At 42.5% G+C, this 18,121-nt stretch overlaps 1 protein-coding gene across 2 annotated transcripts in view; it reads left to right on the top strand.

Moving 5' to 3' along the window:
* Positions 1 to 4,027: 4,027 nt before the first annotated feature.
* The window catches only part of LOC139379094 (recombination signal binding protein for immunoglobulin kappa J region b), a 90,775-nt gene continuing 76,681 nt past the window's right edge, over positions 4,028 to 18,121 (top strand). Inside the window, exon 1 of one of the 2 annotated variants that reach the window (XM_071121900.1) lies at positions 4,028 to 4,134. Coding sequence is in view for 1 of the 2 variants with exons in the window: in XM_071121899.1 (XP_070978000.1) it covers positions 4,115 to 4,134 (20 nt within the window). In the remaining variant the exon portion in view is untranslated. The remainder of the gene's footprint in view (positions 4,135 to 18,121) is intronic. The other variant, XM_071121899.1, reaches the window with a different exon arrangement.

Here is an 18,121-nt window from a genome sequence, read left to right on the forward strand (position 1 = left end):
CTCATAATGATTCATTACGACCCTGAACTCAAAACCATGAAAATGTGTTCCTCAGAGTTCAAAACACACTGTAATTTCTCGTCATTCATTTGACTATTTCAGCTAGATGCTCCAAAGGAAAAGCCTATCCAGACTTGTCTATCCTAGTGACGAATATATAAAGATAATAAAATGGAAGACGAGCTGCCAAATCCATCGTACAGTAGTTAATCACGTGACTCAACCCATCTTGTGGCAAATTCATAACATGACAAAGTCAGGTCTGGTTGGGAACAAGGAGGTTGGCGAATGATGACCAATCTGTCTATTGGCAGTAGACACTCAGGCAGTCAAGTGAGAGGATTTATAGATGGAGCACTCGTGGCATAGTCATGATTGCTTGAATTGGCGGCTTACCTTCCCTTTATTGAGCTCTAGAGAGCGTTCCTGTCCATTTAAAATAATTGTTTCATACCTTACGAGAGAGAGGGGCGAGAAAAGACAGGGAAAGACTGAGTAGATGGAGAAATTCTGCTAAATGATTGACGTCGCTTGATTAGAACCAAACGTGGTGCTTTAGCCTTTATTTGGAATGTTTTACCACATTGTTTTGATTGTGATGTCACACATGAATTTTCCAAAGTACTCGGAATCATGATGCGGATGCCAAAAAGCAACAGTCGGAGACATCCGGATTCCAAGGGGGGCCCTAAAAGGAAACGTTATATGTTATGAGTTTTACAACAGCGAGGGGTTAGAGGTCAACTTCAGTTGTTAAACAAAAGAATATAACATATTGACAAGCATCGACAGCAGTAGCTTGATTCTCTCTCTTTTTTTCCCTCCCTCTTCTGAAATAAACGTGCATTTGTGTTGTCTTTTTTTTTACTGTGTTCAGCTGTAAAACATTTTGAGAAACTTTATTCTTCCTGTATTCAATGCTGGGACTAGCTAGAGGTCTTTGGCTGACTATTAAAATGATGAAAGAATGGAAAATCGGATTGGGGAGGATGTGATCCTCCTCCCTCTCTGTGTCTTCATAGTGTGGGCGTCAAGCCAGTCACACTCTGATGCAACCCCCCCCCTCTCACTATTTCCCTCACACTCTCACTCTCTGACTTCCTCATCTTTCTTACTCTCCCTTTCTCTTTTGCTCTCTCCCTCTCTCTCTGACTCCCCTCTCTCCTCTGACTCCCCTCTTTCTCACTCACTCACTCACTCACTCACTCACTCATTCACTCACTCACTCACTCACTCACTCACTCACTCACTCACTCACTCACTCTCTCTCTCTCTTTACTTCTCTCCCTGACCTCCCCCTCTCTTTCTCTCTTCCTCTCTTTTCCCCTCTCTCTCTGGCAGACCTGCAAAGGGTCAATAAAAATGAGTTAAGCTGAAGGATATGAAACGTGAGGATTTATATGGTATGCACTGGGAAAGGTAGCATCTGGTGCACTACGTAGAAGATGTGGGCATATGGATTCTGACAGAGTTATTTAGTAAGTTATTTTGTTTTTCCTCTAGGATTTTGCCTGTGCTTAGCTCCATTTATCCTGAAAAACTTGACGATTATAAGCATACCCATAACATGATGCAGCCACCACTATGCTTGAAAATAAAGTCAGACTCGAGTCACAAATATGATGACTTGCACTTCAACTTTGACTTTAACACCGATGACTCGTGACTTGACTTGGACTTGAGCCTTATGACTCGACCTGACTTGATACCCTCCCCAAGCCCAAATATTAAAAATGATGCTATTAAAAAAAGTGTGCAACTCTTCATTTCACGGATTACAGTTTAAATCAGACAGCAGCCAATCAAATTGTGCCAGCTGAGAAAAAGTTGTGCGTGGCAGTGTAGAGGAATGTCGGCGGGTGAATTCAGATGGAGCCCTTGGAAAGATGACACCCAAAATTATTATTTTCGGATATAAAGACGACGCTGTATCAACAAAAAACAGATTGCAACTTGCAAAACATGCGGGAAGAAAATTACAGACGGAGGCGCAACAATTTACAACTTTGTTTGACATTTGAAGCTGCACAAAGAACGTTAAGTCGTGGCTAATATAGCCGACAGTTATATATTTAATTACTTTACTGGTGTATCATGTAGGCTAACGTAACGTTAAATCAATGAGCCTCCACACAGTTAGTCAGTCAGTGCAGGAATGTGATCATTGCACCCAAGATTGAGCTACAACTGGCTAGGCAGTTGGTAGCCTAAATCCTGCCTGATGTTACTGCTGTTCCTAAAACCATTGACATACGTTAGCCTACTGTAACCACACAGAGAGAGTGTGTGTGTGTTAAGGTTGGGCGATTTTGTATAAGCCTACACCGCCCGATTGCGCCCCATAGCGATCCTCGATAGTCGATCACTATTGGGGGGGGGTGTGTCTTTCTCATGGCTACCCATATATTTCCATGGAAATATAACGTTTATTTAGAAAGTAGAAAGTAAAGTAGAAAGTAATAAATATATAGATATTTTTTAAAAGCATTCATGATTTGCGTAAATGTGGGGCGGCAGGGTAGCCTAGTAGTTAGAGTGAGTAACTGGAAGGTTGCAAGTTCAAACCCCCGAGCTGACAAGGTACAAATCTGTTGTTCTGACCCTGAACAGGCAGTTAACCCACTGTTCCTAGGTCGTCATTGAAAATAAGAATTTGTTCTTAACTGACTTGCATAGTTAAATAAAGATTTAAAAAATACTACTACTCTTGTTAAAAATATGAAATGGTATTATATTTGGTGAAGAGCACATTATGACCTGTTTAGGACTCGAAACGCAAAGTCTAGAACTTGACTTGAGACTTGACTTGATACTTGACGGTCTTGACTTGATACTTGACGGTCTTGACTTGAGACTTGACTCGGAGTTGCCTGTCTTGACTTGGGACTTACTTGTGACTTATAAAACAATGATTTGGTCCCACCTCTGATGTGCTGTATTGGATATGCCCCAAACATAACACACTGTATTCAGGACAAAAAGTACATTTCTTTGCCACATTTAAAAAAAAAGTTGTACTTTAGTGCCTTGTTGCAAACAGGATGCATGTTTCGGAGTATTTTATTCTGTACAGGCTTCCTTCGTTTCACTCTGTCAATTAGGTTACTATTGTGGAGCAACTACAATTTTGTATTTAACCTTTATTTAACTAGTCAGTTAAGAACAAACCCCCCCAGCCTACTAGGGAACAGTGGGTTAACTGCCTTGTGCAGGTGTAGAACAACAGATTTTTACCTTGTGAGCTCGGGGAGTCGATCCAGCAACTTTCAGTTACTGGCCCAACGCGCTAACCACTGCAATGTTGTTGATCCATCCTCAGTTCTTTGTAACTGTTTTAAAGTCATCGTATGCCTCATGGTGAAATTCCTGAGCCATTTCCTTCCTCTCCGGCAACTGAGTTAGGAAGGACGCCTGTACCTTTGTAGTGACCAATATACTGGGTGTATTGATACACCATCCAAACTTCACCATGCTCAAAGGGGATATTCATTGTTTGCTTTGATTTTTTTTTTTTACTCATCTACCAATAGGTGTCTTTCTTTGCGAGGAATTGGTCTTTGTGGTGGAATCTGTGTTTGAAATTCACTGCTCGATTGAAGGACATTACAGATAATTGTATGTCTGGGGTACAAAGATGAGGTAGTCATTAAAAAATTAAACACTATTATTGCATACAGAATAAGTCCTGGGGGCCTGGGAAAATACAGGCTTCCTCACAACATTGTGCAAAATTCTATGCCAAACTATGTTCCAATCGGTGCTGTAATTTATTACCCCGTAAACACGTGGGAATACTATTTCAGCGCTATAAAATAAGCAACAACTCCACTCCACGTCCATCTCGCGATAGTTCCACGATCCCTCCATGCTTGTCTATGGTGAGAGTTTTCCTGGTCTCGCGTGATGTCTGAAGTTTCCCACGCCTATTGTTGTGGTGTCTGCCCTTTTCTCTCACTCTCTCTAGCAACCCTCCGCCTCCCCCTCCTTTCTAGACTCCTCTCCCCCTCTCCAGCGTCCCTGCATCGCCAGTCTGCTTCTGTTGTCTCGGCGGATTGTTGGTCTTGGGGAGAAAAGATATCGCGAGTGTTGGAGTTTTGGTGAGAGTTTGTGGAAGATGGCGCCTGTTGTGACAGGGTAAGTCTGAGATTCAGGGCTGGTGGTTGTACTGGAGTTAAAGTGAATTTAAGTTTTTCAGAGAGAATTGGTTGCTTATGTTCGAGCATAGATTGCCGACCACATTTGGGTATTTATGGCCATTTGTTTTCAGTCGGGGAAAGCATTTTCTTTGTCTAAATGTATTGTGTGTGTGTGTTTTCGTTTGACTATTCCACTGTGCTGACTGTTGCTGCACCACGGTGCGGTGTTGTGGGGTTTGAGCTAGCTAGCATTGAAGTCCTTTTCCAGCACCAGGCAACGACACGAGTACAATCGGTCTGGGTTGGGGAAAAATAAACGGTTGTGTTTGTCTAATATTTTTAGAGGACATTTATTCAACAATATATCGCACGATATAAATGAATTCACCTTCTAACCATGTTGCAATTGAATATACTGTTCCGCTGTGCTTGAAACACGTTGTGGCTTTGTCAAGCAAGGCATCGTTTTCTGTCCTACATTGCGTTCAACTCATAAGTCTGTGCTGTTAGCTGGCTAACTAGCTAGCTTTCTGGATATTTCTCTATCGACTGTTGGTAAATACACTTGCAGACGTGTGATTTAAGCGATGTTTTGCGGTGCGTAAATGTACAAGAATATAAAGTGTTTATACAACAGTCCCGTGCTTTCCCGTGCCATATCCTCTCCATGCGCGGTGCAGACAAATGTTTATTTTATTTTTGAGCGCAACTAGGGGCATAACCTAACGCCAATTCTCTAGAAACTACCCGAAAGTCCCAAAAAATCACGTTGTGGATCTTTAGTTTTTTTTTATTTTGTACATATGGAATTTTGTATCTTTCTATATAGGTCCGTAAACGTCAGATAGCCAGCGCAGAGCCACTGAAATGTAAAGCTCAAAGAAAATATGCCTGAAATGTGACGCCCCTGTCCAACGTTGGTTCGCCGCTTTATGAAATAGCGAACGCTATAATAAATTAGCTACTGTGATTATTTAACTAGTTTTAAGCTACTTACATTTCTGAAAGGCAAACCTAAAAGAGGCAGCTATCTAATCTGTCTAAATACCCTGTTTTTTTGCTGGTGTAGGCGAAGAGGTAAATGTAAACCTCAGACTCGCAATCTTTTTGAATGTTAGTCAGTTTCATGGGCTTTGTCTAATTTCTTTGATTATAGCTATATTTTGCAATTGGGAGATGAAACGTGGGCCATTATTTTATGAAGAAAAAAAAAGATAAATAAAATGGGCTTTATTTAGCCTGTATGTCACCAGACTTTATAATTGCCTGGGAAATAGTATTGTCATCATAGCTTGTCTTAAATCTACTGCTCTATAGCTTAATTTTCCAAGTTTCCAATGCTCTTATGATGCAATAACTAGTATTAATTATTATTAATGTTACTATAATGTATTATAAGGTACTATCAAAATAGCATCTACAGTAGCTATCTGGTCTATGGATATCTCCCATGCCCAAAACAGTCCCATACCCAAAACAGTAATTTAGATGGTTTGCCTGCACATTAGCCAAACACAGGCCTTTTTGTACTGTGGAGTCAGTAATCCCCACAGACAGCTCAGTGGGTGACAGACATTAGCTGGGCCTTTTGGGGGAGGGGGTGGGGCAATGCGTGCGTGCTTGCTCATTTGGGGCTTTCCAGCAGACCTGAGCTGATATCTGTTTGGAGAGAGGGCAGGCGGGGTGGGTCTGGGTGGCTGGCCACCTGTCCAAATGATATTTACTAAAGCTGTGTGCTTTTTTTCTGCGGGGGATGGAGTGAGTGAGCGGGGGGGTTAGAATGCCATACGGGGTCATTATTATCATGTGGCTGGGCACGAGGCTGGAGGCTAGGGATGAGAGAGAGAGCCCACACCCCGGGCGGCCTGTACACAGCCCAGTGCCCCTACAGCCCACTCAGGGTCAGATCTGACAGACAAAGCCCCCTCTCAGGGTTGGCAGGGAGTTGTGGTTGAGGCAGGGCACTAGTGCAGAGATGAGAAGGCAGTCTGAACTGCCGGTTAGCCAATGTGTGCGGGAGCACTGGTTGGTCGGCACAATTGAGGTAGTATGTACATGAATGTATAGTTAGTTAGTGACTATGCATATATGATAAACCGAGAGTAGCAGCAGTGTAAAAAGAGGGGTTGGGGGGGCTCACAATGCAAATAGTCCAGGTAGCCATTTGATTAACTGTTCAGGAGTCTTATGGCTTGGGGGTAAAAACTGTTGAGAAGCTTTTTTGTCCTAAACTTGGCACTCCGGTACCGCTTGCCATGCGGTAGTAGAGAGAACAGTATGACTGGGGTGGCTGAGGTCTTTGACAATTTTTAGTGCCTTTCTCTGACACCGTCCGGTGAAGAGGTCCTGGATGGCAGGCAGCTTAGCCCCAGTGATGTACTGGTCCGTACGCACTACCCTCTGTAGTGCCTTGCGGTCTGAGGCCGAGCAATTGCCATACCAGGCAGTGATCCAACCATTCAGGATGCTCTCGCTGTTACTTCAAGACATGAAGTTAGTCAGTCTGGGAAATTTCAAAAACTTTGAAAGTTTCTTCAAGTGCACTCACAAAAACCATCAAGTGCTGTGATGAAACTACCTCTCATGAGGACCGCCACAGGAAAGGAAGTTACCTCTGCTGCAGAGGATAAGTTCATTAGAGTTACCAGCCTCAGAAATTGCAGCCCAAATAAATTCTTCACAGAGTTCAAGTAACAGACATCTCAACATCAACTGTTCAGAGGAGACTGCGTGAATCAGGCCTTCATGGTCGAATTGCTGCAAAGAAACCACTACTAAAGTACATAAATATTAAGAAGAAACTTGCTTGGGCCAAGAAACATGAGTAATCTACACTAGACCGGTGGAAATCTGAGTTCAAATTTGCGATTTTTGTTTCCAACCGCCCTGTCTTTTTGAGACGTAGACTAGGTGAACTGATGATCTCCCCATGTGTGGTTCCCATCGTGAAGCATGTGGGGGTGTTCTGCTGGTGACACTGTCTGTGATTTATTTAGAATTCAAGGGACACTTAACCAGCATGGCACCACAGCCTCCTGCAGCAATACACCATCCCATCTGGTTTACACTTAGTCCCACTATCATTTGTTTTTCAACAGGACAATGATCCAAAACACACCTCCAGGTTGTGTAAGGGCTATTTGACCAAGAAGGAGAGTGATGGAGTGCTGCATCAGATGACCTGGCCTCCACAGCCACCTGACCTCAACCCAATTGAGATGGTTTGGGATGAGTTGGACTGCAGAGTGAAGGAAAAGCAGCCAACAAGTGCTCAGCATTTGTGGGAAATCCTTCAAGACTCTTGGAAAATATTCCAGGTGAAGCTGGTTGAGAGAATGCCAAGAGTGTGCAAAGCTCTCATCAAGGCAAAGGGTGGCTACTTTGAAGAATCTCAAATATATATTTAGATTTTTTTTAACACTTTTTTTTTGGTTACCTCCAAATGTGTTATTTCATAATTTTGATTTCTTTGCTCTTATTCTACAATGTAGAAAATTGTTAAAACAAAGAACCCCTTGAATAAGTGTGTCCAAACTTTTGACTGGTACTTTATATCTGAACTCTTTCAGCTCAGTTTATCCTAAATAGTATCATGTGGCATTGTACATGATCTGTCCTTTTGATAAGCGAAGCAGTGAAGAACTCAGGCAGGATGTCTCTTCAGGGCAGAAAAACAACAAGGGAAAGGACCATGGTAAATGTTTGTTTTGTCTAAAATGAGATAAAAACCTCTTCCAAATTATCCACAGGAATTCATATTTGAGTTGTCCACAGAACGTAAGACTAGCTTACCTGCAGCCTATCTCCTCAACACAGCTCTCTGAATGTTAGAAAAACTGGAATAAGATCAGATTACACAGCAATCTTTCTTCCGACCTCAGTGAGGATACCAGTGAGCCTAGCAGCTCTGGCTGAAGGAACACAATCTGGGCATCGCCTGGGATGATAAAAGCATGAATCACTTATTTCAACACAATGATGCCTCTGCTTGGCCCCAGGGAACGCTATTTGATTCAACTTTCGTATAATTTTTTTTCTCCCTCATGTCCTCACACTTTTTACCCCTCTGCCAAAAGGCGTACGTCGGGAAGACTTTGTCGAGTCAACGCCAGGCCTCTTTTCAACCATTAAACCTGCCTGTGAGGGACAGAGGTGGTGTGTGCGTGCATTTTTGCCTATTTGGGGAGTGTGTTGTGTTAAGCGTAGGTGCGAGTCACTGAGAGTGTGTGTGTCTGTGTATTTGGCGTGTGTGTGAGTGAAGCGGTCTCCAGGGTCCTCTCCTCTTTCAGTTCACACATTATGAAAGGAGAGGAGCAGATGTGGAAGCAGTGACCTTTTTGGTGGCAGAGGGCTGTGGTGGAGTTAAAAGGGTCCACCGATTCATCCCTCCTGACACTCTCGCACTCCCCGCCTCACTCCCTCCTCTACCTGAGCCGAGGCATTGAAGGATCGGTTGAGGGAGGAGATGCATGCTGGTAAAGAGCCAATCTGTTTGACACGTTGTGACCTGAGCGCTATACACATGGTCTTACATTCAGTAAATGCTCTGAAACATCTCCAGAGGCAGATTCATTGAACATGGAAGGCAATGAATCACATGCAGTTTGCCTGACTTGTAGTTTTTACCCAACAAAGTTGCCAGGATGATTTGGAAAGGTGCTATGGTTTCATTTCATTGCGATATCCCCTGATGCTTATTGGCCAACATGGACCAGCTAGGTTGGACTCAACTTGATTGAGTTATGACTAGGGCCGTGGTGGTCATGAAATTTTGTCAGCCGGTTACTGATATATATTTATTTTAATATGATTTATTTTAATTTGATTTATTTGATTTTTATTTAACTAGGCAAGTCAGTTAAGAACCTCTTTAGGCTAGGGGGCAGTGTTTTGATGTTTGGATGAAAAACGTGCCCAAAGTCAACTGCCTATTTCTCAGGCCCAGAAGCTAGAATATGCATATAATTGGCAGATTAGGATTGAAAACACTCTAAAGTTTCCGCAACGGTCAAAATATTGTCTGTGAGTATAACAGAATTGATATGGCAGGTGAAAACCTGAGGAAAATCCATCCAGGAAGTGCTGTTTTTCTGAAAATACTATTTTCCATTGCAAGCCTATCCTCCATTTAAAGGGATATCAACCAGATTCCTTTCCCAGTGGCTTCCACAAGGTGTGAACAGTCTTTAGACATAGTTTCAGGCTTTTATTCTGAAAAATGAGTTAGAATGATCACATCGCGTCAGTGGATAGCCAGATGTCTTCAGATTTGTGCATGCTCGCTCGCCGGGAGTGAGACCTTTTCTTTCTCTCTTCTATTGAAAAGGCTACCGTCCGGTTGAAATATTATTGATTGTAAAAACAACCTGAGGATTGATTTAAAAAAACGTTTGACATGTTTCTACGAACTTAACGGATACTATTTGGAATTTTCGTCTGCCCATCGTGACCGCACGAGCCTGTGGATTACTAAACAAAAGGCGCCAACCAAATGGAGGTTTTTGGATATAAAGACAATCTTTATCAAACAAAACTAACATTTATTGTGTAACTGAGAGTCTCGTGAGTGCAGACATACGAAGATCATCAAAGGTAAGCAATTAATTAGATTCCTTTTCTGACTTTCGTGACCAATCTACTTTGCTGCTAGCTGTTTGTAACGTTTTGTCTGCCAAGAGCTGTCCTCACATAAAATCTGACATTGTGGGTGTATTAACAACAAGTTGAGCTGTGTTTTGGTGTATTGCACTTGTGATTTCATGAAAATTAAATATTTTTAGTCATTTAATTTGAATTTGGTGCTCTGCAATTCACCGGATGTTGACGAAAGGGATCTGAGCGGCAAGTCCGTTAAGAACAAATTCTTATTATCAATGATGGCCTAGGAACACAGTGGGATAACTGCCTTGTTCAGGGGCAGAACGACAGATCACCTCGGAGATTTGATCTTGCAGCATTTCGGTTACTAGTCCAACGCTCTAACCACTAGGCTACGCTGCCATCCCAAATATATATATATATATATACACACACACACACATACACACACAATCGGACGAACTCCATTATTTTTCTTTGGTAGATCTGAAGACACATCAATAGTAACATGTTTTCACAACAAAACATATTTAATTAAACTGTCAGCCGCTCTCTCTGCATGCTTAGAGGGACCATAGAGCCCTGAGTACCAGGCCATTAGGACCTGATGGTTGTTAGTGAGTTGAGTACTACTAACGCATGTCCAGAGTGCATAAGAGGAGATCACCGTGACTCAGAGGTCACGTAGAATTTGACTGAGGTCATGACTGCTGGTGTGGCAGTAATACGGTCACTGCAACAGCCCTAGTTATGACATGCTTCCCTATCACGCTCAGTCTTGTTTTCTCTCCGTTCTTTTCTTTCTTTTTGTATTTCGCTCTCTCTTTCTTTCTTTCTTTCTTTCTTGCTCTCCTTTCAATCTCTTTCTGAGGAAACACAAGGGATGAAAAGGCACATTTTTGAGTCATTTGGCTTGGCATTCGCTCAGCTTGGCGCTCCCCATACTTGGTCCTCCGCCACACGCTAGTGTGAGTGTGGAAGAGGCAAGGATGTCTGCCAATGAGAATAAGCCCAATCCACGTACATCTCATACATTAGTTAACCATTTTTTTTTTTTTTTTTTACATAAGTGGTTTACTTTATTTGTCATGTACAAGTCCAGGGTTGCAGTGACGCTGACACTCACTCTTTCACTTTAAAGTGTTGCCAAGCAACAACCATTGATTACAACGTTTTAACAATATGCTGAAATCTGCTTTTAACAAGACATTTTTTCTAAAACACTTGAGAAAGAGTGGAGATGCAAAGTTTGGTAACAGAATTGACAGTAAAATCTTTTTTTTTTTTTTTTTTTTTTGTGAGACCATGTTTTCTAAAAATCTGTTAAATATCTACTCTGAATTAAGATTGTCTGCAGAAATAAATGGTTGTCAGCTATGATAAGACACTTGAGTTTGAAAACATCTATTTTGGTTATTGAACGACAGTAAAATGGAAAGTGGATCAGCACCTCAAAAACAGAATGACATCATGGGTCCTTGAACTGTACTATACAGAAATGCTAAATGATTAATGTGTTTTAATGTGTTTATTGTATTTTGATGTGTATTGTGGTGCTATACAGGGCTAATCTGGAAAAGAGACTTTGGGTCTCAGCATTGACTGTCTGTCAAAATTAAAAGAAAAAATAATAGAGAAAAAAAAGAAGTCCCTTCACGGGGATGTATCTGGAATAGATGCACAAAGATATAAACATTTCATATCCTCCTTTGCATGTTTGGTTATTATGCTACACACTGGCCAGGGCTTGACAGTAACTTTTTTTTAGGCACTTGTCCTCCAGACAAGTAGGGCTGGGCTGTATACTGTATTTTATGATATACCGGTTTAGATTCAGAGACCGTTTGAGTTTTTACTTTACCTTATATACTGGTATTTTAATGTTTGGTTTGTTAAATGTAAACATGCCATATGTAATATAATTTTTTTTAGTTGACTTCGCTACTTGAGTCATCTCTCACCGGGCTCTTTCTCGCGGTGCCACTTTCCACACAGACCTAGCCACGCCCCTGTCACTCAAGGAGCGCATTTGATGTTCCTCAACCGCGAGACAATTGCGTTCCTTCTGCATGGTTAATGCAGCACATGCAACAATTCTGTTTTCACTTTACTTCATAATATAAATCCACTAGCGTTCTATAATGACACTTTGTTTGTTTCTTACATCAGCAAACAGCTAGTTTGTTGTGGCTTAGCATGTTGCCCTAAATCTTGAGATGCTAATTGTTAGCTGCTAATGCTAATAGCTAGCTAGCTAATAAATGTACTGAGTAAGAGCAAACGTAGTTAGGTAATACAGCCTGATAATACCAGTGATGGTGTAGACCTAACTCAGAATGTTGTTTGTGCAACAGTATCTTCTAAATCAAAGAGTTATATGCAAAGCAAGAATATGTTAGCTACATGAAGTAGCTAAGAGAACATGCAATGTAGCCAAAGCTTATAGGGTCCCCTAGGAAACACTTATCAACACTTTAGTTCCTATTTTGTCACAATAACTCCTCTGGCATTTTTAATTGTTTTCATATCAAACAACACTGTATTCGAAGTGCCCACTATTACATTCTAACTGTAGAATTAGAATAGTCATTCTAACAGTTTTGCTCTATTTTGCAAGTCAAATCGCAATTGCAACATTTGGTTAAAAATAAGTCTTAGATTATTTGCCCATATCGTGCAACCCTACGTGGCAGTGTGGAAATTCTCAATTGAGCAGTCGTGTAAAAAAAAATACTTAAAGTACTAAAGTACTACTTAAGTGTTTTTTTGGGGGGTATCCGTACTTTACTATTTTTGACAACTTTTACTTCACTACATTCCTGAAGAAAATACTGTACTTTTTACTCCATTTTCCCTGGCACCTAAAAGTACTAGTTACATTTTGAATGCTTATTAGCAGGACAGGAAAATGGTCCAATTCACACACTTATGAAGAGAACATCCCTGGTCATCTACTGCCTCTGATCTGGTGGACTCACTAAACAGAACATGCCTGGTCATCTCTACTGCCGCTGATCTGGTGGACTCACTAAACAGAGAACATCCCTGGTCATCCCTACTGCCTCTGATCTGGTAGACTCACTAAACAGAGAACATGCCTGGTCATCCCTACTGCCTCTGATCTGGTGGACTCACTAAACAGAGAACATCCCTGGTCATCCCTACTGCCTCTGATCTAGTGGACTCACTAAACAGAGAACATCCCTGGTCATCCCTACTGCCTCTAATCTGGTGGACTCACTAAACAGTTAACATGCCTGGTCATCCCTACTGCCTCTGATCTGGTGGACTCACTAAACAGAGAACATGTCTGGTCATCCCTACTGCCTCTGATCTGGTGGACTCACTAAACTTACAAACAAAGCATTTGTGTTATGCCTGAGATTTGCAGTGTGCCCCTGGCTATCCGTAAAGAAAACAAGAAATGGGTGCCATCTGATTTGCTTAATATAAGAATTATGAAATTACAGTGCCTTGCGAAAGTATTCGGCCCCCTTGAACTTTGCGACCTTTTGCCACATTTCAGGCTTCAAACATAAAGATATAAAACTGTATTTTGTTGTGAAGAATCAACAACAAGTGGGACACAATCATGAAGTGGAACGACATTTATTGGATATTTCAAACTTTTTTAACAAATCAAAAACTGAAAAATTGGGCGTGCAAAATTATTCAGCCCCCTTAAGTTAATACTTTGTAGCGCCACCTTTTGCTGCGATTACAGCTGTAAGTCGCTTGGGGTATGTCTCTATCAGTTTTGCACATTGAGAGACTGACATTTTTTCCCATTCCTCCTTGCAAAACAGCTCGAGCTCAGTGAGGTTGGATGGAGAGCATTTGTGAACAGCAGTTTTCAGTTCTTTCCACAGATTCTCGATTGGATTCAGGTCTGGACTTTGACTTGGCCATTCTAACACCTGGATATGTTTATTTTTGAACCATTCCATTGTAGATTTTGCTTTATGTTTTGGATCATCGTCTTGTTGGAAGACAAATCTCTGTCCCAGTCTCAGGTCTTTGTGTGTCTTTGTTTTGAAGAAGTTTAAAGCCGGATTTGGATACAAAAAGATTTCCCAAGCTTTAAACATCCCAAGGAGCACTGTGCAAGCGATAATATTGAAATGGAAGGAGTATCAGACCACGGCAAATCTACCAAGACCTGGCCGTCCCTCTAAACTTTCAGCTCATACAAGGAGAAGACTGATCAGAGATGCAGCCAAGAGGCCCATGATCACTCTGGATGAACTGCAGAGATCTACAGCTGAGGTGGGAGACTCTGTCCATAGGACAACAATCAGTCGTATATTGCACAAATCTGGCCTTTATGGAAGAGTGGCAAGAAAGCCATTTCTTAAAGATATCCATAAAAAGTGTTGTTTAAAGTTTGCCACAAGCCACCTGGGAGACACACCAAACATGTGGAAGAAGGTGCTCTGGTCAGATGAAACCAAAATTGAACTTTTTGGCAACAATGCAAAACGTTATGTTTGGCGTAAAAGCAACACAGCTCATCACCCTGAACACACCATCCCCACTGTCAAACATGGTGGTGGCAGCATCATGGTTTAGGCCTGCTTTTCTTCAGCAGGGACAGGGAAGATGGTTAAAATTGATGGGAAGATGGATGGAGCCAAATACAGGACCATTCTGGAAGAAAACCTGATGGAGTCTGCAAAAGACCTGAGACTGGGACAGAGATTTGTCTTCCAACAAGACGATGATCCAAAACATAAAGCAAAATCTACAATGGAATGGTTCAAAAATAAACATATCCAGGTGTTAGAATGGCCAAGTCAAAGTCCAGACCTGAATCCAATCGAGAATCTGTGGAAAGAACTGAAAACTGCTGTTCACAAATGCTCTCCATCCAACCTCACTGAGCTTGAGCTGTTTTGCAAGGAGGAATGGGAAAAAATGTCAGTCTCTCGATGTGCAAAACTGATAGAGACATACCCCAAGCGACTTACAGCTGTAATCGCAGCAAAAGGTGGCGCTACAAAGTATTAACTTAAGGGGGCTGAATAATTTTGCACGCCCAATTTTTCAGTTTTTGATTTGTTAAAAAAGTTCGAAATATCCAATAAATGTCGTTCCACTTCATGATTGTGTCCCACTTGTTGTTGATTCTTCACAACAAAATACAGTTTTATATCTTTATGTTTGAAGCCTGAAATGTGGCAAAAGGTCGCAAAGTTCAAGGGGGCCGAATACTTTCGCAAGGCACTGTATTTATACTTTTACTTAAGTACATTTGATCAATTACATTTACTTTTGATACTTAAGTATATTAAAAACCAAATACTTTTAGACTTTTACTCAAGTAGTATTTTACTGGGTGTCTCATTTTTACGCGAGTCATTTTCTATTAACGTATTTTTTACTTTTACTCAAGTATGACAATTGGGTACTTTTTCCACCGCTGCAATTGAGTGCAGGAAATTATAAAAGTGCTGAAATTTGTTTTGATTGTTTTATACTGTTCAATTAAACTTCAATCAGAATGGAGAAAGACTCATTGCAATCACTAAGAATGTATGTGTTGCAACCCTAAGATCACTCACTACTCATAAAGCACCCTGAGATCACTCACTACTCATAAAGCACCCTGAGATCACTCACTACTCATAAAGCACCCTGAGATCACTCACTACTCATGAAGCACCCTGGGATCACTCACTACTCATAAAGCACCCTGAGATCACTCACTACTCATAAAGCACCCTGAGATCACTCACTACTCATGAAGCACCCTGGGATCACTCACTACTCATAAAGCACCCTGGGATCACTACTCATGAAGCACCCTGGGATCACTACTCACAAAGCACCCTGGGATCACTACTCACTACTCATAAAGCACCCTGGGATCACTCACTACTCATAAAGCACCCTGAGATCACTCACTACTCATAAAGCACCCTGAGATCACTCACTACTCATGAAGCACCCTGGGATCACTCACTACTCATAAAGCACCCTGGGATCACTACTCATGAAGCACCCTGGGATCACTACTCACAAAGCACCCTGGGATCAATACTCACTACTCATAAAGCACCCTGGGATCACTCACTACTCATAAAGCACCCTGAGATCACTCACTACTCATAAAGCACCCTGAGATCACTCACTACTCATGAAGCACCCTGAGATCACTCACTACTCATAAAGCACCCTGGGATCACTCACTACTCATAAAGCACCCTGGGATCACTCACTACTCATAAAGCACCCTGAGATCACTCACTACTCATGAAGCACCCTGGGATCACTCACTACTCATAAAGCACCCTGAGATCACTCACTACTCATAAAGCACCCTGGGATCACTCACTACTCATAAAGCACCCTGGGATCACTACTCATAAAGCACCCTAGGATCACTCACTACTCATAAAGCACCCTGGGATCACTCGCTACTCATTAAGCACCCTGGGATCACTACTCGCTACTCATTAAGCACCCTGGGATCACTACTCGCTACTCATTAAGCACCCTGGGATCACTACTCACTACTCATTAAGCACCCTGGGATCACTACTCACTACTCATGAAGCACCCTGGGATCACTACTCACTACTCATAAAGCACCCTGGGATCACTCACTACTCATAAAGCACCCTGGGATCACTACTCATAAAGCACCCTGGGATCACTACTCATAAAGCACCCTGGGATCACTACTCATAAAGCACCCTGGGATCACTACTCATAAAGCACCCTGGGATCACTCACTACTCATTAAGCACCCTGTGATCACTCACCACTCATAAAGCACCCTGGGATCACTACTCGCTACTCATTAAGCACCCTGGGATCACTACTCACTACTCATTAAGCACCCTGGGATCACTACTCACTACTCATAAAGCACCCTGGGATCACTCACTACTCATGAAGCACCCTGGGATCACTACTCATAAAGCACCCTGGGATCACTCACTACTCATGAAGCACCCTGGGATCACTACTCATAAAGCACCTTGGGATCACTACTCATAAAGCACCCTGGGATCACTCACTACTCATGAAGCACCCTGGGATCACTACTCATAAAGCACCTTGGGATCACTACTCATAAAGCACCCTGGGATCACTACTCATAAAGCACCTTGGGATCACTACTCACAAAGCACCCTGGGATCACTACTCATTAAGCATCCTGGAATCACTACTCATGAAGCACCCTGGGATCACTACTCACTACTCATGAAGCACCCTGGGATCACTACTCATGAAGCACCCTGGGATCACTACTCACTACTCATGAAGCACCCTGGGATCACTACTCATGAAGCACCCTGGGATCACTACTCATGAAGCACCCTGGGATCACTACTCATAAAGCACCCTGGGATCACTACTCATGAAGCACCCTGGGATCACTACTCATGAAGCACCCTGGGATCACTACTCATAAACCACCCTGGGATCACTACCCATAAAGCACCCTGGGATCACTACCCATAAAGCACCCTGGGATCACTACTCATAAAGCACCCTGGGATCACTACTCATGAAGCACCCTGGGATCACTACTCATAAACCACCCTGGGATCACTACCCATAAAGCACCCTGGGATCACTACTCATGAAGCACCCTGGGATCACTACTCATAAAGCACCCTGGGATCACTACTCATAAAGCACCCTGGGATCACTACTCATGAAGCACCCTGGGATCACTACTCATAAAGCACCCTGGGATCACTACTCATAAAGCACCCTGGGATCACTACTCATAAAGCACCCTGGGATCACTACTCATAAAGCACCCTGGGATCACTACTCATAAAGCACCCTGGGATCACTACTCATAAAGCACCCTGGGATCACTACTCATAAAGCACCCTGAGATCACTACTCATAAAGCACCCTGGGATCACTACTCATAAAGCACCCTGGGATCACTACTCATAAAGCACCCTGGGATCACTACTCATAAAGCACCCTGGGATCACTACTCATAAAGCACCCTGGGATCACTACTCATAAAGCACCCTGGGATCACTACTCATAAAGCACCCTGGGATCACTACTCATAAAGCACCCTGGGATCACTACTCATAAAGCACCCTGGGATCACTACTCATGAAGCACCCTGGGATCACTACTCATGAAGCACCCTGGGATCACTACTCATGAAGCACCCTGGGATCACTACTCATGAAGCACCCTGGGATCACTACTCATAAAGCACCCTGAGATCACTACTCATAAAGCACCCTGGGATCACTACTCATAAAGCACCCTGGGATCACTACTCATGAAGCACCCTGGGATCACTACTCATGAAGCACCCTGGGATCACTACTCATGAAGCACCCTGGGATCACTACTCATGAATCACCCTGGGATCACTACTCATGAAGCACCCTGGGATCACT

This window comes from Oncorhynchus clarkii, chromosome 21 (assembly GCF_045791955.1).
Source record: "Oncorhynchus clarkii lewisi isolate Uvic-CL-2024 chromosome 21, UVic_Ocla_1.0, whole genome shotgun sequence".
In the NCBI taxonomy this organism is placed as follows: Eukaryota; Metazoa; Chordata; class Actinopteri; order Salmoniformes; family Salmonidae; genus Oncorhynchus; species Oncorhynchus clarkii.